The sequence below is a fragment of the Salvelinus sp. IW2-2015 genome, linkage group LG2, assembly GCF_002910315.2.
Source record: "Salvelinus sp. IW2-2015 linkage group LG2, ASM291031v2, whole genome shotgun sequence".
NCBI classification, from domain to species: domain Eukaryota; kingdom Metazoa; phylum Chordata; class Actinopteri; order Salmoniformes; family Salmonidae; genus Salvelinus; species Salvelinus sp. IW2-2015.
The window spans coordinates 31231480-31255355 of NC_036839.1; the positions used below are offsets into that span (position 1 = coordinate 31231480).

General features: G+C 43.8%; 2 protein-coding genes across 2 annotated transcripts in view; one reads left to right on the forward strand and one right to left on the reverse strand.

The window, feature by feature from the left end:
• LOC111978225 (general transcription factor IIF subunit 2) overlaps window positions 1-23876 on the forward strand; it is a 35135-nt gene that overhangs the window by 1720 nt on the left and 9539 nt on the right. The window lies entirely within an intron of this gene.
• Window positions 15398-17055, reverse strand: LOC111978233 (BTB/POZ domain-containing protein KCTD4). The gene has a single exon (XM_024008183.2). It carries the CDS (start codon window positions 16916-16918, stop codon window positions 16148-16150), a length of 771 nt encoding a protein of 256 aa, XP_023863951.1. The 5' UTR covers window positions 16919-17055; the 3' UTR covers window positions 15398-16147.

Genomic DNA, 23876 nt, shown 5'->3' on the forward strand with positions numbered 1-23876 from the left:
ACAACAACAGGTAGTGGTATATGGGATTTGATATCATCAACCCTTCCGCCTGCCAACTCACTTCCCGACAGATTTTTCCAGTCAGACCCGAGATTTGAACTGGCAACCCTTCGGTTGCTGGCTCGCCTCTAATTGCTAGGCCACCTGCTGCCCTCATGAGCCATAGGCTTGTGGTGCACTGATGCGTTGCGGCTACAACGGCCTTTATCAGCTGGATAGTAAACAATGTAGTGAAAAAATGCCTTTGTTTGCTGCTTATGCAAGAATAAAAAAACGCACCAATGCGTTGCGGCTACAACGGCCTTCATCAGGGTGACAAAGAATAGTGGTGGAAAAACAGGTGTGTATATACCAACTCACACCAAACTTTTGACTGGTACTGTATGTAAAAAGGCGCATTTCTACGTTTTGTCGAAGAAAATAAATTATGTTAAAAAGTTCTACCCAATGACATCATCAAAAGTTTAAACGTTTTTTTTTTTATTACATTTTTTAAATTCTGAATCCTACCCTGTGATGTCAGAGACACATTCTTTTTAGGACTTTTCTTATCTTTTTAACCACCGATCATAGAAACACACTGTTTTCACATAGTGCCTTCAGAAAGTATTCAGATCCCTTATATTACACCCTTCTAAAATGTATTAAATAAAATAAAAATCCTCAGCAATCTACACAGAATACCCCATAATGACAAAACGAAAATGGGTTTTTAGATTTTTTTTGCAAATATATAAAAAACTGAAATACCTTATTTACATGCGTATTCAGACCCTTTGCTATGAGATGCATCCTGTTTCCATTGATCATCCTTGAGATGTTTCTACAACTTGATTGGCATCCACCTGTGGTAAATTCAATTGATTGGACATGATTTGGAAAGGCAACCACCTGCCTATATAAGGTCCCACAGTTGACAGTGCATGTCTGAGCAAAACCAAGCCAAGAGGTCAAAGGAATTGTCCGTAGAGCTCTGAGACAGGATTGTGTCAAGGCACAGATCTGGGGAAGAGTACCAAAACATTTCTGCAGCATTGAAGGTCCCCAAGAACACAGTGGCCTCCATCATTCTAAATGGAAGAAGTTTGGAACCACCAAGACTCTTCCTAGAGCTGGCCAAACTGAGCATTTGGGGGAGAAGGGCCTTGGTCAGGAAGGTGACCAAGAACCCGATGGTCCCTCTGGCAGAGCTCTAGATTTCCTCTGTGGAGATGGGAGAACCTTCCAGAAGGACAACCGTCTCTGCAGCGCTCCACCAATCATGTCTTTATGGTAGAGTGGCCAGACACAAGCCACTCCTCAATAAAAGGAAGATGACAGCCCGCTTTCATTTTGCCAAAAGGCACCTAAAGACCATGAGAAACAGTATTCTCTGGTCTGATGAATCCAAGATTGAACTCTTTTGACTGAATGCCAAGCGTCATGTCTGGAGGAAACCTGGCACCATCCCTACTGTAAAGTATGGTGGTGGAAGCATCATGCTGTGGGGATGTTTTTCAGGGACTGGGAGATTAGTCAGGATCGAGGCAAAGATGAACGGAGCAAAGTACAGAGAGATCCTTGATGAAAACCTGCTCCAGAGTGCTCAGGACCTCAGACTGGGACGAAGGTTCAACTTCCAACAGGACAACGACCCTAAGCACACAGCCAAGACAATGCAGGAGTGGCTTCGGGACAAGTCTCTGAATGTCCTTGAGTGGCCCAGCCAGAGCTCGGACTGAACCCGATCAAACATCTCTGTAGAGACCTGAAAATAGCTGTGCAGCAATGCTCCCATCCAACCTGACAGAGCTTGAGAGGATCTGCAGAGAAGAATGGGAGAAACACCCAAGTACAGATGTGCCAAGCTTGTAGTGTCATACCCAAGCAGGCTCTATGCTGTAATCGCTACCAAAGGTTCTTCAACAAAGTACCGAGTAACAGGTCTGAATATTTATGTAAATGTGATACTTTAAAAAAATTAATTAGCATAAATGTATAACCTGTTTTTGCTTTGTCATTATGGGGTATTGTGTGTAGATTGATAAAGAAAAAAAATACAATTTAATCAACTTTAGAATAAGGCTGTAACAAAATGTGGAGTAAGTCAATTGATCTGAATACTTTCCGAAGACACTGTATGTAGACACTGGTATGATTCTAGAGATAATGAATATGAGGTTGAAAAGTGGAGGAATTGCCCTTTAACCCTGTCCACCTCCTGGCTGTGTTGGGTCACAAAGTAGATTTGCTTGGGTTTTTTAGGCCTGTGGGTGTGTTTTGAGAAGACTTTCTCTTTCCAGAGATTTTGCTTTGGTGAGAGACTGGTTTAGCATTCTTGGCTTGTATCCCCATTGCTGAGACCTAGAATACATTTTCACAGCTTTTTCCTCAAAATCCTCCTTCCTGTCACAAATATGGCGTTGCAGGGTGAAAACTGTCCACCCTGAGGATATTTCGGCCCGTACGTTTCCTGTAAATGGTGACGTGGAGTGAGCCATTCTGAGTTAAGATTTTCAAGTCCAGAAAGTTAATTTGCGTTTGACTGTATTCTAAACTCGCCTTCAAATTCTCATTGAGGGAATTGACGGATTTGAATTCTAACAATTAATTTTCTGATCTAGAGAGCACTAAAATGATGTCATCAATGTATCTGCCATACCATACAATTAAAAAAGGGTTGGGGATGGATCAATATTTACAGAATGGTTACCTGTAGGAAATGGGGGAGGGTCATGCTTTTTCAATTTCATTCAATGGAGGGTTTATTTTTTATTTTTTTATCTAGTCCAGCGGAGGGTCATGTAATTGATGAAATGTTTAATATTTGTCAGTGTTTTAGAATTAGTTGCTTATTTGGCTATTTATTGATGTGTGCCCGATGCCGCACCTCATCTGTGATTCTTTGCTGGGCGCGCAATATCAAGTGCGCCTATAGGCTATTTAGTGTGGTCTCAATCAAATGATCTATAGGCTATAGCCTACGAAGTACATCCTCAGAGAAGCATAGATCAAAGTTATATTTATAAGTTAGCTGCTGGGCTGGTGTAAATTAAACTAGGCTGCATTACACACTGCAATGGATATTCCAACCCTGAGCCCTGTCTTGCTTTGCTCTTGTTGATCAAACTTTTTTATGTGCTGCCTAATCGATGGCTGTGCTCATGGTGCTGAAAGTAGGCAAATTCGAGTAGGATTAATTAATTTCAACAGTCTTTATTTTAATTAGACTTTACTAACAACAAGAGGGCTTTGTGTTAGAGCCAGTTTCTTCCTATTTAAGAAATGAGATAGGCCAACCTGTTTGACAGACTAAATTAGGCTATAGGCTACTATATCCATAGATCTGTTGGTCAACTCCTCCACCCACGATGCACTTTTTAAATAGCCTACCTCCGTGTCAGTGAAGGGCTGTTAAGTTAAAACCAAGACTAGAACTGAGGGGGTATGCAAGGGTATGCCATAGGCCTGCCTTTTCTGAAAGAAAATGGCAAAAAGCACAGGCCTACTCCTTGTTAGCTTAAGATTTTTGAAGAAATCTGTCACTATCAATTGATTAAACTATTTACTTTCTGTACAGTGGATGTTTAAACCCCGACAGCTTTACGGGGATCACTTGTGACCTTCTCTCGTTGGGTTAAGCCACGGAAGAAGAGTAGCCAGCAGCTAAAGCTTACAGTGTTCTGTGTTGGTTGGCCTACTCTGTCTGGGGGGGAAAGGTAGGCATAACTTTTGAAAGTGCCATGTTCAGATTCCTAATGACATCGCCGATTTTAAATTATTTGCAAACCGGGGCAGTTTCGTGGGCAAACAAGACAAATTGATTTGGCATTGGAGAAATATGATTAAATTCTTGGCCTGTAATTTCAGTAATTTGTGTGATACTAAAAAATATTCTGCTAAATCTACATAAAATGACGTAGAATTGCTTGAAATTTTTAAAGAAGGCAATATTTTTCCTCAGACCTGCAAATAGGATGATAGATTCATGCAATGCTTTTACTATAAAGGAGATCTCTCCATCCCTACTTTTGTCCACAGTGTGCTATCAAAATTCCTGTGTTGCCATGTAATGCTTACAGGACGAAGAACAGTTTGTAAAACTGCATATCTAAGGCTCAGGTCTGTGCAAGAAGTGAGCTTAAGCGGTAGACATGTTCTCTGCTATCTACTTTGTTTTAATTATTATTTTAGGTATAGGGGAGGTTAACTTGTTTTTTTTTAAGCGTTCATGGAGGGTTTAGGTAAAATATAAGTTTTCATTTCAGAGAAGTCCGATTTTCTCCATGTAACCTTTTAATATAAATAAGGTTCACTCTCTTAGCAGAACAGAGAATAAACTTCTCTTCCCAAAGTCCCCATAATAAGTTTGGGTAGTTCAAAGCAAGCCCTCATAGCAGTCTCCTTCTCTTGTTTAGTTCCACTCTGTTAATTGAAGAAAGTCAGCAGGGAGCATATTTTCCTATGGCCTATGTTTGAGATAATGCTTTGAAGCCTCCAGACCTTCGTTGTGTACAATATTGGTGTAAAGGGATTCAACATTCATTGTTACCAAGTCGGAAGATCCAACATCTTTGAGCTCAGATAGCTTGTTAAGAGTATGAGTGGTATCTTGAAGGAAAGAGGGAAGTTTGGCACAAAAGGCTTAATGTAGAAATCAATATACTTGGAGGCAGGCTCTGATGTAGTGTCATTGTTGCTGATGGGCCTTCCAGGAGGTTTATGAGGATCCTTGTGGACTTATTGGTAACATCCACTTATTGGTAAACATCCACTGCACGTTAACCTAGGGTGGGCAGGGACTTTTTTTTAAATCATTTAAATGATCAAATCTATAACAAAAAAGTTTAAAAAAAATGAAATTCTATTTACATAAGTATTCAGATCCTTTACCCTGTACTTTGTTGAAGCACCTTTGCCAGCGATTTACAGCCTGGAATCTTCTTGGGTATGACGCTACATAGAGATGTTTGATCGGGTTCAAGTCTGGACTCTGGCTGGGCCACTCAAGGACATTCAGAGACTTGTCCCGAAGCCACTTCTGCGTTTGTCTTGGCTGTGTGCATAGGGTCGTTGTCCTGTTGGAAGGTAAACCTTCGTCCCAGTCTGAGGTCCTGAGCGCTCTGGAGCAGGTTTTCATCAAGGATCTCTCTGTACTTTGCTCCGTTCATCTTTCCCTCTATTATGACTAGTCTTCCAGTCCCCGCTGCTGAAAAACATCCCCACAGCATGATGCTGCCACTACCATGCTTCACCATAGGGATGGTGCCAGGTTTCCTCCAAATGTGACGCTTGGCATTCAGGCCAAAGAGTTCAATATTGGTTTCATCATACCAGAGAATCTTGTTTCTCATGGTCAGAGTCCTTTTAGGTGCCTTTTGGCAAACTCCAAGCGGGCTGTTGTGCCTTTTACTGAGGAGTGGCTTCTGTCTGGCCACTCTACCACAAAGTCTTGATTGGTGGAGCGCTGCAGAGATGGTTGTCCTTCTGGAAGGTTCTCCTACCTCCACAGTGGAACTTTAGAGCTCTGTCAGAGTGACCATCAGGTTTTTGGTCACCTCCCTGACCAAAGCCCTTTTCCCCCGTTTGCTCAGTTTGGCCCTGCAGCCAGCTCTAGGAAGAGTCTTAATGGTTCCTAACTTCTTCCATTTAAGAATGATGGAGGCCACTGTGTTCTTGGGGACCTTCCATTCTGCTGACATTTTTTGGTACCCTTCCCCAGAAGGGAAGTGCCTCCACACAATCCTGTCTCGGAGCTCTACGGACAATTCCTTCAACCTCATTACTTTGTTTTTGCTCTGACATGCACTGTCAACTGTGGGACCATATATAGACAGGTGTGTGCCTTTCCAAATCCTGTCCAATCAACTGAATTTACCACAGGTGGACTCCAATCAAGTTGTAGAAACATCTCAAGGATGACCAATGGAAACAGGATGAACCTGAGCTCAGTTTCGAGTCTCATAGCAAAGGGTCTGAATACTTATGTAAATAAGGTATTTCTGTTTTTTTATTGATAATACATTTTGCAAAGAATTCTAAAAACCTGTTTTCGCTTTGTCATTATGGGTTAATTTGTGTAGCTTGAGGAAAATACATTTTGAATAAGGCTGTAACATAACAAAATGTGGAGAAGGGGTCTGAATACTTCCAGAATGCATTGTATCACTAAACTCTTGTTTCATATTCTCCAAAGGGCTAGAAGACAAAGGCAGGTAATAGTCAATATTGTTGTACTGTCTTTAGCCTTCCTGCTCATACAGTATTTGTCCCTCTCTTATACAATAACAACCCCTCCTTTGTCAGTACTGTGATTCTCAGAAAGCCATTTAATGGTTGAATTTTTTATTTAGTGAGATTACCTCTACACCTTTTATTCCTGTTCTCAAATCTACGTTGTGAGACACTTTATTTAAAAAAAAAAATTGTAACGGCATTTAAAGGGATACTTTTGGATCTTGGCAATGAGGCCTTTTTTCTACCAGAGTCAAGTAGATACAACTTTTATGTCTCTGTATGCTTGGCAAATTAAAATGAACAGAGTTCTTATGTCTCAAAATGCAGTTCTGTCAACGTCCTGTTTCAATTTGTTCTCAAAAGGGATTTTCTTCCCCCCACAGAATCAATATGGGCAATTTCTGATTTGATCACCTCTATCTTCGTTTAGCCTACTGTGGCACTTAACGCCTTCTCATGTGCATACACAGTATCAGCACACACACCCATGTATTAATGATCTATTGGATGATTCTCAAAGAACACAGAGAGGGCACATCCACAGGTCGATATAAGATGGCGCCGGTGTTCCTCACCAATTGTGTTTTTTTGTTTCTTTGCATTGTTTGTAACTTATTTGTGTACTTATTTTGTACATAATGTTGCTGCTGCTGTTTATTACGACTGAAAATAACTTCTGGACATCAGAACAGTGATTACTCCCCACGAACTGGCAGAATCCTTTTTTTCCTTTAACGAGTCCGACGAGCCCGATGTGAATGACATACTGCTTTCCCGGGAACAGGCCCAAATCCTCCTCATTTGCGTGAAGAGAAGGTGGAGAAAAAGGGGCCGGAGGTCAAGCTGTCTTCTGAGAATTTGTAGGCGATCGAATAAACCTCCACTGCCTTCCGTTCTGCTAGCAAACGTGCGATCTTAAGAAAAGAAAATTGATGACCTACGCGGAAGATTAAACTACCAACGGGACAATAAAAATGGTAATATCTTATAAAAACGTCAGTGATGCATCTTATAAAAATGGTAATATCATTCAGCCACGAAGTCGTGGCTGAATGAAGACATTATCAACATACAGCTAGCTGGTTATACGCTGTATCGGCAAGATAGAACAGCGGCATCTGGTAAGACATGGGGCGGCGGACTATGTATTTTTGTAAATAACAGCTGGTGCATGATATCTAAGGAAGTCTTGAGGTTTTGCTTGCCTGAGGTAGAGTATATCATGATAAGCTGTAGACCACACTATCTACCTAGAGAGTTTTCATCTGTATTTTTCATAGCTGTCCCGTGTGGCTCAGTTGGTAGAGCATGGCGCTTGCAATGCTAGGGTTGTGGGTTCATTCCCCACAGGGGGACCAGGATGAATATGTATGAACTTTCCAATTTGTAAGTCGCTCTGGATAAGAGCGTCTGCTAAATGACKTAAATGTAAATGTAAATGTACATACCACCACAGATGCTGGCACTAAGACCGCACTCAATGAGCTGTATTCCGCCATAAGCAAACAGGAAAACAATCACCCAGAGGCTGCGCTCCTAGTGGCCGGGGATTTTAAAGCAGGGAAACTTAAATCCGTCTTACCAAATTTCTATCAGCATGTTAAATGTTCAACCAGAGGGAAAAAAAACTCTAGACCACCTTTATTCCACACACAGAGACGCATACAAAGCTCTCCCTCACCCTTCATTTGGCAAATCTGACCGTAATTCTATCCTCCTCATTCCTGCTTACAAGCAAAAATTTAAGCAGGAAGCACCAGTGACTCAGTCAACAAAAAAGTGGTCGAATGAAGCAGATGCTAAGCAACAGGACAGTTTTGCTAGCACAGACTGGAATATGTTCCGGGATTTTTCCGATGGCATTGAGGAGCACACCACATCAGTCACTGGCTTCATCAATAAGTGCATCACTGACGTCATCCCCACAGTGACCGTACGTACATACCACAACCAGAAGCCATGGATTACATGCAACATCTGCACTGAGCTAAAGGCTAGAGCTGCCACTTTCAAGGAGTGGGACTCTCACCCAGAAGCTTATAAGAAATCCCGCTATTCCCTCTGACGAACCATCAAACAGGCAAAGCGTCAATACAGGACTAAGATTTAATAGTACTACACCAGCTCTGATGCTTGTCGGATGTAGCAGGGCTTGCAAACCATTACAGACTACAAAGGGAAGCACAGCCGAGAGCTCCCCAGTGACACGAGCCTACCACACGAGCCTACCAAATTGTCAGACTCCAGCCACCCTAGTCATAGACTGTTCTCTCTGCTACCGCATGGTAAGCAGTACCGAAGAGCCAAGTCTAGGTCCAAGAGGCTTCTAAACAGCTTCTACCCCCAAGCCATAAGACTCCTGAACATCTAATCAAATGGCTACCCAGACTATTAGCATTGCCACCCCTCTTTACACCGCTGCTACTCTCTGTTGTTGTCATCTATGCGTAGTCACTTCAAACTCTACCTACATGTACATACTACCTCAACTAACCGGTGCCCCCGCACATTGACTCTGTACTGGTTACACCCCTGTATATAGTCTCGCTATTGTTGTTTAACTGCTGCTCTTTAATTACTAGTTACTTTTATCTCTTATTCTTGTCAGTATTTTTTGAAACTGCATTGTTGGTTGGTTGCTCATAAGTAAGCATTTCACTGTGTCTACACCTGTTGTATTCGGCGCATGTGACTAATAAAATTTGATTCGAAAAGTGAAGGGGTCTGAATATTTTACGAATTCCCTGTATATGCTAAAGATGGTACACATTCCATCGAGGGCATAGTGGAACAGTAGGCAGGCAGTTATTCAGTCAGCTGACTGTCTGTGTGTGAACATTTCCTGCTGATTATTCCTGGCAACACGTGACTCCTTTGAGAGAGCAAAAGGCGACAACGTCTCTCTGAGAAACAATTACTTTTCCTGCCTAAACAATACGCTGCTGCCACTTCTGGCTGGATGATGTCCATCTGGACCTGGGCTGGTAGTTTTCACACCAACCTCGGCACATCCACCCAGCTTCTCAGCCCAGACACTGCATATTTGTTCTATTCCAGCAACAGCCCTTGCTTGATGAATTGAATGAGGTCTTCTATCTAGAGCTGAGCTGGAGAGTAGAGACAGTTTCCCTGCCCTCTCCTACTGGACATGTCTGCCATCCCTCCCACTCTGGACTTGGCTTTTACTCTCATTACAGACAAGGACAGAACAGACAGAGAGACAGGAGCTCAGTTCTCTGCCTGGCAAGAATCACATGACAGCTCCAGTAGAGAGACTGGAAAGAGATCTGAGCAGGTCTGAGGGGGTTTGGCTCTTTGATCTTTGTAGTTAATATAAATGTGTTGACTGCAGAACTTCTGGTGAATGGGGCTAGGTAAGACCTATTCCTAGAATACTGTAGGCTACTGTACACAACAGGCACGGTGATGAATCCGGTCCAAAATGAATACATGAAGCTTTGGGCTTGAAATGGTATCACTTTATCAGGGATTATTTTTTATTTTTTTTAATGCCAAATTTCCTCAGCTACATGGCAAAATGTATAGAATTGTAGGCAATTTGCTTTAAAACTGCTAAATAAAATCTCAGCTCCATGGAGAAAGGTGTATAATTGCAGGAAATTAGCTTAAGATTTTTCTATCGTGCCATGTAACCTCTCGGATGGCCCAAAAGTACTCACGTACTCACTGCCTCGGATTCAGACTGCTACATTTCTTACAAGCTGCATCTGATCCTACAAGAGATGGAGGCAGCGAAGACAGACAAACCGACAAAGGACATGACAGCAGGAACTTTTACTCAAAGCAATTAGATGCACTCAGGAGACAGCCTGGATTTGTGTACTGTATATCAGCATCACTCATCCACTCCACAACAGGTGGGCTCTTTCTGCTGTGTGTAATGCAGTATGATTATCTCCAGACAGAGTCAAAGGGGTCTTGGCTGACTGCGTGTCTGCAGTAATAGCAGAGTACAGAGTGTTATTTAAAAATGATCTGTCTCTCTCTACAGGGAGAATATCTATGATCTGCTCACCAGACCTGGCTGCTCTGTTTACCGTAGCTTCTGAAACTACTGGAACATTAGATGGAAGTAGTTTCACCCCTGACCAATTGCAATTAAAAACTTACTGAGAAAACCACAACCTGTAGGAGTGGGAGAGAGACGAAGAGCGAGGGAGAGAGCGGGAGGGATGAAAGAGAAAAAAAAGAGAGCTGGTTGGGGGGGGTGAGAGAAAGAGCAAGAGGGAGGAATGGCTTTCTAACAGTACATACAGCTGAGCCTATTCACTGCCAGCTTCTGTAGCCTGTTGCTAAGCAACCTCTTAATCAATACCTGCTGCATGCCAGAGCTGTGCAGAACGCAGAAAAAAATGAAACACTTAAAGACATAAAATTACATGAACCAACTACTACTGACATTCCGCGCATGGCTTCTGTAGGAATGACATCATTAATGGACTCAATTAGCGCTGTCTGCGTTGATATACACTGAGTGTACAAAACATTAGGAACAACTTCCTAATATTGAATTGCATCCTCTTTTTCCCTTAGAACAGGCTCAAGTCGCCAGGTCATGGACTACAAGGCTTCAAATATTCCATGTTGACTCCAATGCTTCCCACAGTTGTGTCAAGTTGGCTGGATGTCTTTTGGGTGGTGGACCATTCTTGATACAAACGGGAAACTGTTGAGTGTGAAACCCAGCAGCGTTGCAGTTCTTGACACACTCAAACCGGTGCGCCTTGCACCTACTACCATACCCTGTTCAAAGGGAGGACTTAAATCTTTTGTCTTGCCCATTCACCCTCTGAATAGCACACACACGCAATCCACACACTCAAAAATCCTTCTTCAACCTGTCTCTGTTCATTCATCTACACTGATTGAAGTGGATTTAACAGATGACATCAATAAGGGATCATAGCTTTCACCTGGATTCACCTAGTCAGTCTGTCATGTAAAGAGCAGGTACAGTATATCCACCTATATCAAATTGTATTTGTCACATGCACCAAATACAACAGGTGTAGACCTTACAGTGAAATGCTTACTTACTAACCAACAATGCAGTTAAAAAAAAATACGAATAAGAAATAAAAGTAACAAGTAATTAAAGAGCAGCAGTAAAATAACAATAACAAGACTATATACAGGGGTGTACCGGTACAGAGTCAATGTGCGGGGGCACCAGTTAGTCAAGGTAATGGAGGTAATTTGTACATGTTGGTAGAGATAAGTGACTGCATAGATGATAACAACAGAGTAGCAGCGGTGTAAAAGGGGGGGGGGGGGGGAATGCAAATAGTCTGGGTAGCCATTTGATTAGATGTTTAGAAGCCTCTTGGACCTAGACTTGGCGCTTCGGTACCGCTTGCCGTGTGGTAGCAGAGAGAACAGTTTATGACTAGGGTGGCTGGAGTCTTTGGCAATTTTTAGGGCCTTCCTCTGACACCACATGGTATAGAGGTCCTGGATGGCAGGAAGCTTGGCCCCAGTGATGTACCTGGCCGTTCGCACTACCCTCTGTAGTGCCTTGCGGTCGGAGGCCGCGCAGTTCCATAGTTCCATACCAGGCAGTGGTTATTATGAGGTACTGTGTGTAGATTGAGGGGGAAAAAACTGCTAAATCAATTTTAGAATAAGGCTGTAACGTAACAAAATGTGGATTACTTTTACGAAATATCTATATCAAGCTTGTGACTCTACAGATGCATTTGAAGTTTGTTTTGGTTGTGTTTTGGGTTATGTTTTGTTCAACAGTAACTGAATGGGGAATGATGACTGGAGTAATTTTCTTTCTGAGTAGATGTTTCGAAAATACTTTCAAAATGAATCCTGATAATGACGTGATAAAAAAATCATGAATTATGATGAGCGAGATGCCGTTCAGAGGCGACAACAAAACATGCTATCCTCTCCCCATTACCAATAACAGGGGAGGTCAAATCAAAATCCATTCAAAGTTTGTTGGCCATGCACACAGTTTAACAGATGTTAGAGGATGCAGAGAAATGCTTATGTTACTAGCTCCTAACAATGCAGTAAAATGTCAAACAAGTACACAAATAATCAACAATTTATAGGGGGAAAACGTAGGAATTTCTGGAGGTGTATGTTCCTACACTATAAGTGAATTTGTCCAATTAGCTTACTTATGACTTCTTCAAATTGGGGGACTAGATACATAGTGCTTTATTTCTAAACGGTAAAACAGATATGTATAAAAATACCCTCAAATAAAAACGGACATTCTGTACTGTCACCTATTATGAACAGTTATTTCTAAAATATGAAATGCTTTGTAGAGACACATTTTAAAATGTAGCTTTACTGTCCAAATACATGTGGAGGGGAGTGTATGTATTGCGTAGATAATGTACAAGTTGTGTGTATATATTGAGCCTGTGTAAAACATAAAAATATTCTTTAGAATGTACAGATATTCTTTAGAATATCGAGGTTTAGAGGTTATTTAGTGCTTACTGAAGGCTGGTGATTTATTTGAGAGACCGCAGCATGTGGCTCAGCTCCGCTATAAAGTGATTGATTCAGCTGTGTGTGTGTGTGTCTCTTTCTCTGCCTTTCTTTCTCTCCCTGTCATCTCTTTCTTTCTCTTTTCATCTGCCTTTCTTTCTCTGCCATTCATATCTGACTCCTCTCCTTGCCTTTTTTCTCTCTCTCTCTCCCTTCTTTCTCTCCCCTCTCTATACCTCCCTCTCTTGGTCTCTTCCCCCTCACCCCCCTCTCTGCTTCTTCCTCCTCTACCCTCTTTCTGACTCTCCTCTTCCCCCTCTCCCCTCTCTGCCTCTTCCTCCTCTGTCTCTCTGCCCCCTCTTTCTCTCTGCCTCTTCCTCATCTTTTTCTCTGCCTCTTCTCCCTCTACCCTCTCTTTTTCTCTTCCCCCTATATCCCGCTTCCCCCTCTAGCCTTGGCCTCTTGTCAGTCTAGGTTGGCTGTAGTTGACCCGTCCATTAGAATCATTCCAGGGGTAAGGATAGTTAGGAATGTTAGTTGTTTCCCTTAGTTACGCATAGCCATGGAGACACCTAATGCCATAAGGAACAGGCTCGGTGTGTGTGTGTGTGTTAGAGGGAAGAATGTCAGTGTGGAGACAAACAGTGAATATTAATCTGAATAATATTCAGTTAATGGGTTGCCTCTTTTTTTTAATAAGCTGTGTGCTCTCTGTATTTCTGTCTTTTTCTCTCTGTTTTTCTCTAGTTCTGTATTAACCCCCACCCCTCTATCCCTGCTCCCACTGCTTCTTCCTCTCCCCCTCTTCCTCCATCTCTCTCTCACTCTCTCTGCCACCTGTGGCTGAGATGTTCACCAATCTGAGCTAACAGCTAATAGGCACAGTGGTACCTCATCAAATATGGATGGGTCTTAGCTGCAATTAAAAAGCTCTTAGGTTTGATGTCCCCCTCAGCATACTGTTGGCTCCGGGAGCCTCGTGTTTTCTCCAATGCCAGAAGAGTGCGTGCGTGCGTGCGTGCGTGCGTGCGTGCGTGCGTGGAGCTTGAGTCTGCTGTGGTGGATCAGAAGGGATGTGTTCAGTAGTATGAAACATAGAGACAGTGTTCACTGTGTGTGTCATGAGTAGGGGGCTGTAGGTCTGAAGAAGGAGCGTGCTACAAAAGATGGTTTCTGGGGTGTGTGAGACGCAGGCTAAGTCGAGGTGGGCGTATGATGTGGTCAACACTATAGCTACTGTACTTAAAACATAGACTGAGTTTGGTTATTTTAGTTCCTAATATTCTGTTCTCGCACCATCTGTTGCCTTGTGTCAGAAGGGTTCTGTCAGAGATGAATTACAAGATGGTGAAACAATTAGCACTGGGAGGTAGGGGAACTCTGTTTAAGCCCAAACTAAAGGAAACGTGTCTGCTTAGTCAGTGGTGCACCGTATCATACTCTACCACCAGTACTCGGTACAAACATTTAATGGAATACTGGACCCACTGCTCAACAACAACCCCTTTAGCAGAGTTTTGGGAAATAACTACACAATTATTGATTCAATATGTTTAGTCTTGTTGTGGAATGTAGTATATTGCCTAAATGGATAGTACTACACATTTAAAAGGTTGAGATATGGATGTAAAAAGAGGTACACCTTGAGGGAAGAGAGCAGCGTTTATTGAACTGCCTTCCTGACCCACTTCTTAAAATATCAATAGTCTCCACGGTCTGGGGAGCATAAGTCCCAGAGACCCTGGGATGAAGATACCAGCACAACTGTCCATCACTGACCTCACTCACCAGTGATCACTTCCTATATGAAATGTTGGCTTATAACATGGGGCTCCCGAGTGGCGCAGCGGTCTAAAGCACTGCATCTCAGTGCAAGAGGCATCATTACAGTCCCTGGTTCGAGTCCAGGCTGTATCAGGTCCAGCCGTCATTGGGAGTCCCATTGGGGGGTGCACAATTGGCCCAGCGTCATCCAGGTTTGGCCGGGGTAGGCCATCATTGTAAATAAGAATTTGTTCTTAACTGACTTGCCCAGTTAAATAAAAAAAAGTATAAATGTAGCGAAATGGGAAAAGAGATTTAATATAGGAATTCAGATTTGATTATGATCCTTTCAGGTAGGTTATTACATTACAGATGTAGGATCTTAATTTGAGCCAGTTTGCTACAGCAGGAAAATAATCCTTCAGAAACAGGAAATGTGAATTATTATATGGATTATAAATCATTTACATTTTTGTAGGGGTTGATACATTTTTCTTAAGGATAAATCAAGTCTGAAATTTCAAAGTGGAAATTATAAACTTCAGAAGCTTTTTTTAAAGCCTCAAATACACTGCATGTCTGAATTGAAGGAAAGTTCTGCAATGGTGATCAAATTAAGATCCTACATCTGTATGTCAAAACACTGCATGTCTGTTGAGGGTTTGGTTTGAGGTTACTGCGTTGGGATGTTGGGCACTGATGCATGTTCCAGTACACGAAGCTGACTTTCTAAGTTGCTAACTCTATTACAGTTCTACGTCTGATACATTAGTTCCCAGTCTATTCTATTAAAGCGCTATGGTCAGCTCTGTCTGCCTTAATGAACTGTCATAATGTTGATGCAATTAAATATGATATACAAGTCTCCTTGTACTGTATATAGTAGAGTAGACACAAATGCCAGCATGACTTGTGGAAAATATTAGATAATATAATCATGCCGATATTCATTACTTTTATTTTGTGTGAAACAAAACATTCACATATCCAAAAGAACACACATTGTCACTTACTCACTCACAGCACTTACAATCACAATGTTGGTGTCATGCTAGATTTGAACCTTTGGGTCTAAACTCTCTGTGCTTCTCTGCTGCAGGGCATTCACACTGACCTCCCTTCCATCTAGTCTGACAAGTTGCTGCAATTAAACAATAGTTTTTCTGTCCAATGATCAGCAACAGTCAGTCAGTCAGTACAGTGTTCAACTGTACCTCTCCCCTCAGAATCCAGAGAAAGGCTTGGTCACACAACTCAACTCAAAACACAGCAACCGAAAACACACACTGTAATACCTCACGGTGCACTAAGGCTAGTTTGAAGGGGAAGCAGCTGGATGGAAAAAGCAGCTTATGTATGCGTAATTCAGTAGGAGACTGATCCTCTGAGAGGTTGTGTTGTGTTCTGTCCTGCAGCAGTGAGGGTGGTCAAGGAGGTGGATGCTCTCTCTTGACTCTCTGAGGTTGGACTCCAGACAAAGTGCAGAGAAATTTCAGTTTCAATCTAGGGGCTAGGGGTCAATCTGGAATCAGACACCTTTCTCCTTCCCTCATCCCTTCGTCTCCCTCACTACCTACTGTACCTGCCCCCCTCTCTCCCAGTCTTCCCCTCTCTATCCACCTCCCTGTTCATTCCCTTCCTGATCCCTCTCCCCCATCTTTCCCTCTTCCCTGCCTCTCCCCACCCTCTCTTACTTGACAAAGTGCAGAGCCTCTGCGGCCACCACAGATCCCTTGCTGCTGTCCAGAGAGCTGATTAGAGAGAAGCCAGCCTTCAGGGCCAGCATCACCGTCTCTAGCTTCAGACACTCCAGGGTACACAGGAAGGTACTGTCCTGTTTCAGCACCAGCCTGGAGCCAGGGTCCGACTTGATGAAGTGGCGGAACTGGATCACGTTGGACGACACCTCAAACTCCTCTGGGAAGCCGTCCAGCCGGCTCTTTGAGATCTGAACCAGGCGCCCTTTGATCTTGTCGATGAAGGAGGGGTCGCTGCAGTACACCTTGAAGCCCTGCGACCTCTCGTCAGTCACCTCCAGGAAGGCGGGCTCCCGTTGCGCCGCCCGCATCCCCTCCCACTCTGAAATGGCCTCCACCAATCCACTGAGGCGGTAGAACTCTGCTTCTCCTCTCAGAAGGCCCACCTCTCGGAAGTCATCGGGCAGCTGCAGGTCTCCGGTCCGCAGGAAGTTGAGGATGTGTCTGAACACGGGGCCGTCACGGTCGATGAAGGGGTTGCCCATGGAGTCAGTGTGCTGGATGGGCTTCCTGCCGCTGGCCAGCTCCTCCAACACTGACCCCTGGTGGCGGCTGAGGGTGGTGCGGTGTGCGGCATAGAGAAAGCCCCCCACGTTGAGAGTGATGGTGCCTGAGGAGGGCTTCTTGATGCTCTTGCTAGGCTGCAGCAGGTCTGGGTTGATCTGTCTCAGTTCACTGTCCATCCTTCTGAGGTTCCATTCCATGCCGCTCCCGCTCAACAACCGCACAGTCTTTTTGTCAGTGTGTGTGTGTCCTCAGGATAAGTGTGTAGCGTGCAGTAACAAAGTGTGTGTGTGTTAGTGTATGGGAGCGTCACGGAGAGGTACTGGCATAGAGAGGAGTGCAGAGCGCACTGGTAACAGAATGAGTCTGCCTCTACTTGTCTCTCTCTCCTCCCTCTTATATCTCTCCCTCTCTCTCTCTCTCTCTCTCTCTCTCTCTCTCTCTCTCTCTCTCTCTCTCTCTCTCTCTCTCTCTCTCTCTCTCTCTCTCTCTCTCTCTCTCTCTCTCTCTCTCTCTCTCTGTGTGTTGGAGGAAGAGAGGGTGCCAGTGCCATCCTCCATCATAGGGTGGGAGGAGAGAGTGTGTGTGCTTTAGAGAGAGAGAAAACAACAGAGTAGAAAGAGTGGCAGGTGCACTCCTTGCCCCTCTGTCTCTTCCTCTCTAAATCTCCCTGTCTTCTCTTTCCCCTCTCTCTCCTTCCTCTCATCCCCATCTTTTCTTCCACCCTCTCTCTTTTTCTATTTCTCTCCATCTTCCCTCTTCCCACCTCTCATCCAGCCCCCCTCTCTCTTTCTTCCATCTCTCTCTACTCCTCTCTCTCTCCCTGTCTTCATAATTAGCCCTCTCCTCTCGCTGATGGAAAGGTTCCTAAGCTGTGCTTCTGCACGTGAGAGCAAAGGTGGCCCTGAACACACACGCTCTATATACGCTTGCAGATACACACCAACCTCCTACCAACACACACACAGGACGTTGTCGTGGCTGGGAACTTGGATAACAAACCTCTCTCCCCAACCCCTAGACTGAGAGAGGGGTGGTGGCAGTATCTCTGTTATAGAGACACTGCAGTCAGATATATGTTAGACTATGTTTACAGCTTTGTTCAGGGTGGCATTACTGGCAGCATGGTGGGCACATTCGCTGGCAGTGTGATGGGGATAAATGGGCAGATGGCCTGATTTCTCTCTCCAAGATTGCGTACAGTTGGTTAAGATCTCCCTGTGTGTTTTTGTGGGCACAACCCAATTACTGGTGAATGCAGGCAGGGTCTTTGATTTGTCCACATCTTCCTTGTATCCAGTTGACTGGAAGGTAATTGGGTCTAAACCGAGTGTCATGTCTCTGTTTCTATGCCAACGGTCTCTGTTACTGCTCTATAAGGAAGACCGAGGCTTGTTTATTATTATGGTCATAGACTTGTAGTGTTAGCCTCCGCACATTTTGGGGAATATTCAGAGGTGGAAACTTTCTGTGGGAATTAACGGGAATATATGGGAATTAACGGAAATAATGCAAATTAATATTAATACCATTTAAATGTTATGTTTTTTGCATTGGATATATTTATCATATGGAGACAAACATAAAACTTTTACCTTATCATAAGTAGACATAATTGCAAATTATTAAATCCTTCCAATATAAATACATTTTAAAAAACAATTTAGTTACGAATTAAACTTTAATTGAGTTGACTCTTCACATGGGTTGATTTCACTGAACAACAACAAAAGGGAATATTGAATAATCCACAATGATCCATCGCATTTCCCAAAAACGTTTTCAACATCTGTAAAATGATAGTCTAGAAACTAAAGCTTTGGTTGTTTTCCTCTCAGGCTTCCATGTCTTCTCCCTGGACCTTCTCAATGTCCACCTCTTGAACATCAGACTCTGAGGCCTCATCTTCACTGTCACTTAACAACCTTGTTGAGGATGGCTCGTTGTCAGGCTCAAAAAGGCTAGAATTTGCCCGGATGGCCACCAATTTTTCAACCCTTGTATTGGTCAGACTGTTGCGTGCTTTGGTGTGTGTTCCCAAACAAGGACCAGTTGCGCTCTGAGGCGGCTGATGTTGATGGGATTTGGAGGATGATGGAGGCAACGGGAAAGAGCCTCAGATCCAAAAAGGCCCTTCCGCCAGGTGGCTGATGAGATCTGTTGGCATGACTGCCATATTGCATCTCCATCCCAAATCCCTTGCTTGGAAGTGTACTTTGCCAGACTGCCAAGAACCTTGCCCTCATCCAGGCCAAGGTGGTGAGATACGGTAGTGATGACACCATAGGCCTTGTTGAGCTCTGCACCAGACAGGATGCTCTTGCCAGCATACTTGGGGTCCAACATGTACGCTGCGGCATGTATGGGCTTCAGGCAGAAGTCTAAACACTTTTTGATCTATTTCAGAACTGCAGTTTCCTCTGCTTGGCGCAACAGTGAAGGGGGCAGGAAGGTACAGATTTCTTCTCTTACATTTGCAAGCAGAATCGGAACATCAGACAGGATGGCATTGTCTCCCTCAATCTGTGCAATGGCTACTGCTATAGGTTTCAGGCTGCTTACCCTCTCTCCCAAAATACATCATCCAGGAGGATCCTCTTGATGGGGCTGTCCATATCGGTAGACTGTGTTATGGCCATTTCTTGGAGAGACTCCTTTCCCTCCAGGAGACTGTCAAACATGATGACAACACCACCCCAACGGGTGTTGCTGGGCAGCTTCAATGTGGTGCTTTTATTCTTCTCACATTGCTTGGTGAGGTAGATTGCTGCTATAACGTGATGACCCTTCACATACCTAACCATTTCCTTGGCTCTCTTGTAGAGTGTATCCATTGTTTTCAGTGCCATGATGTCCTTGAGGAACAGATTCAATGCATGAGCAGCACAGCCAATGGGTGTGGTGTGAGGTTAGGACTCCCACTTTAGACCAAGCAGCCTTCATGTTTGCAGCATTGTCTGTCACCAGTGCAAATACCTTCTGTGGTCCAAGGTCATTGATGACTGCCTTTAGCTCATCTGCAATGTAGAGACCGATGTGTCTGTGCTCTTGTAGAATACTGGTTGAGGGCTGGAGATGATGTAGTTAATTATTCCCTGCCCACAAACATTCGACCACCCATCAGAGATGATTGCAACACAGTCTGCTTTCTCTATGATTTGCTTGACCTCCACTTGACCTCTGTTGAACTCTGCATCCAGCAAATGAGTAGATAAAGCATGTCTGGTTGGAGGGGTGTATGCTGGGCGAAGAACATTCAGAAATCTCTTCCAATACACATTGCCTGTGAGCATCAGAGGTGAACCAGTTGCGTACACAGCTCAAGCAAGACATTCATCAGCATTTCTCTGACTACGTTCCCCATTGAGTCAAAAAAAACTCTGATTCCAGGAGGACCATGAGCTGTTGCTATTGATAAGGTGTCTGATTCATCATTTTCACCTCGATTAGAAGTAGAGGGACTTTTGTCAGATGTTGCTTGTTGTGAGCTCTGAGGGAACTTTATGCATTTGGCCAGATGATTCTGCATTCTTGACATATGATTTGGCACAGTATTTGCAGATGTACACAGCTTTTCCTTCTACATTAGCTGCAGTGAAATGTCTCCACATATCAGATAGTGCCCGTTGAATATTCCTATAAAGATTAGAAAAAAAATTGTAAAAAAACCCCAAATACAATTCCATGTACAGATAAATAGCTAAGCAGTTAGATTAAACAAGTCCTTTGTAAGATAAATGTTTTAAAATAAAACATGTATGGAAACAGGTGAATTAACACTCCTCAGTTAGCAGGCTCAAGCAAGCTAAAACCCAAATGGTAGCAAAAACTAATTAGCAGAAATTGTTAACAAGTTAGAAATTATTTAAACACACTTTGCTGTAGGCTACTATTTACTAGTTAACAAAAAATCATATATGTCCTATAAAATATATTCACCCCACCCAGTATTGTAATCAAAACTTACCAGAAAGCATGTAGTCCTTGGCTCAGACAGTGTAATAGTGTGGGCTCAATAGCATCTCATTAGTGTGCAAGAGCTTGAGAATCAACTGTACATGTGATGGAAGAGTGCGCTGTGCATGCAGAGGGTTGCAATTCCATTGAATTGGGGATAGTTTAACCAAAATATGCCACAAGACCTAGAATTGCCTTGTGTATCCCACAAAAAAAGGTTCACTGTTATGAGCTAACTTTTTGGATGAATTTAAGCAAAATTCCCCAAATTCCCGGGCTTAACTTCCCATGGAAAATTGCCGGGGAAATTTACCGGAAAGTTTCCGACCCGTTGCACCCCTACCCATTGGTGACAGGTGTATAAAATTGAGCACACCGCCATGCAATCTCCATAGACAAACATTGGCAGTATGATGGCCTTATTGAAGAGCTCAGTGACTTTTAACGTTGCACTGTCATAGGATGCAACCTTTCCAACAAGTCAGTTTCTCAAATTTCTGCTCTGCTAGAGCTGCCCCGGTCAACTGTAAGTGCTGTTATTGTGGAGGGGAAACGTCTAGGAGGGACAACACACAAGCCTAAGATCACCATGCGCAATTGCCAAGCATCGGCTGGAGTGGTGTAAAGCTTGCCGCCATTGGACTCTGGAGCAGTGGATAGCGTTCTCTGGAGTGATGAATCACGCTTCACCATCTGGCAGTCGGGCAAGCGAATATGGGTTTGGCGGATGCCAGGAGAACGCTACCTGCCCCAATGCATAGTGCCAACTGTAAAGTTTGGTGGAGAAATATAGGTCTGGGGTTGTTTTTCGTGGTTACGGCTAGGCCCCTTAGATCCAGTGAAGGGAAATCTTAACGCTACAGCATGCAATGACATTCTAGATGTTTCTGTGCTTCCAACTTTGTAGCAACAGTTTGGGAAAGGACCTTCCTGTTTCAGCATGACAATGCCCTATGCACAAACCAAGGTCTATACAGAAATGGTTTGTCGAGATCTGTGTGGAAGAGCTTGACTGGCCTGCACAGAGCTCTGACCTCAACCCAATCAAACACCTTTTGGGATGAATTTGAATGCCGACTGAGAGCCAGGCCTAATCGCCCAACATCAGTGCCTGACCTCACTAATACTCTTGTGGCTGAATGGAAGCAAGTCCCCGCCACAATGTTCCAACGTCTAGTGGAAAGCCTTCCCAGAAGAGTGGAGGCTGTTATTGCAGCAAAGGGGGGACCAACGCCATATTAATTCCCATGATTTTGGATTTTCAACGAGCAGGTGTCCACATACTGTATTACACACTACATGACCAAAAGTAAGTACAGTGTCTCTTTCTACATGGGCTGACTGTGACAAACTGCCTGGACAATGTATACTCATGTCACTCATGGTATCTAAGTGGGGGGGGGGGGGTGTTTATTGACAGTTTGGTCCCTGATGAGAGTGAGAGAGATAAACAGAGGGAGTGCGTGTGTCCTGCAGGTGATGGGCTGTCAGTCGGACAGTGATGTTACTGGACCCCCTCTTCTCTCTTTCTTCATCTATCACACACATACACTCTCCCTTGGGGGCAGAAGTCTAATTGAAGTAAACAGTGACATCGATGTCAGGTTGTGTGTGTATCTAAAAAGGGGGATGTCTTTTCTCTCAGTGTGAAGTCTGTTTGATGGAGCTGTAGTTATACAGAAGGCTCTGGTGTGTGTATGCTGGTGTTCAAAATTAAATTAAACCAAGCAATCACCGCAGAATCCAGGTGTAGAACATTCCCCACACACTCTCGACAGAAAGACAACCTATCCAATAGAATACCACTCTCTGCTGTGGAGGCACAACTTCCATTCACTCACTCCCTTAAATATATGTACCTGTGGACAATCAGTGTGGCAGTCTGACAAACCTTTCCATTCAGTTAATTGTGTGTGTGTGTGTGTGTGTGTGTGTGTGTGTGTGTGTGTGTGTGTGTGTGTGTGTGTGTGTGTGTGTGTGTGTGTGTGTGTGTGTGTAAATCGGTAACGGTGACATTTTCGACTTAAACTCGTTGAAGAAAGATTTAGCTCAGAGTATCAGAATCAACCAATAGGAAGCGTTATGCAAAAAACTTTTTAATTTTAATTGGGAGGTTCCGAGTTGTCTTGAACGTAGCAAATGAGCCTATGATCCCAGAGTGATGGCTCACCACGGTGACGTCTGTGACACATCGGCGATCAACGAGGCGGCTCGACCATATCGTGGTGCTTTTTAATCATAATGTGATTAATAGAATCATCCCCGCATTAGAATTGCAAATGAGGCAGTGGAACAGCGGAGAGGGGATGGTGGGTGGCCTGCGCTCCTTCCCAGCCCTATCGCACCATCATTACCTGAGATAATTGTTCAACATCATGTCGGAATCTATTTGATTTCTTTTTCTTTTTAATGAGAGCAGTAATGAGCGCAGTAATGGGGATTCCCATCAGTAAAATCACTGTCTCTATTCATTAAAGATGTTGAGTTATTCATAATGCTGCTGGCCAAGTCAGAGCTGTAACGTTATATCACAAACTGCAGTGAAGCTGGCATAGCAACAGTAGCCTTGAGGAACATAGATGTTGTGTGTGTGGCAGAGGTGGTTAGGTAACCTTGCCTGAGACCTGTAGACTTGCATTAGGCTCCCTAAGCTAATGCCTGGCCTTTAGCTCAGCAGGCTAACACAGTTTAGGGCTGTACAGACAACCCGGCTTCAAACCCAATTAGTCACATGCGTTCTCTATGTCAAAACACTTTGATGTTGGCTATATTTGAGCAAATATCTCCACTAACGGTGCTGAAAATGTCCTCCGGTGGGTTTGATACAGGTAATGAAGTAAATTAATAACCCCTCACAACAGATTCTTGATAAAGATGTCTTCTCTCTCCCTTCTGAAAGCCCTACCAGGCTGTGGAGAGATTAGTGGTTCTATAATATTACGTATCCTCATCATATCTAAGTGTCCCTAACACCCCCCCCCCCCCCCCCCCCCCCCCCCCCCCCCCCCCTCCACATGGGAAGTCATTTATAGATCTGGTAGTCACAGGGAGATGGCTTTGGGCATCCAGTCAGCTTACATCTCCTCCACTATTGAGACATGTTTGACTGCTTTTCCAAGGCTGTGTTGTGTAGTAAAAGTGTGGTGTGGATTGTCAATAGGACAAAAAACGCAATGGGGCCAACATTAATGAGCAGGTTCA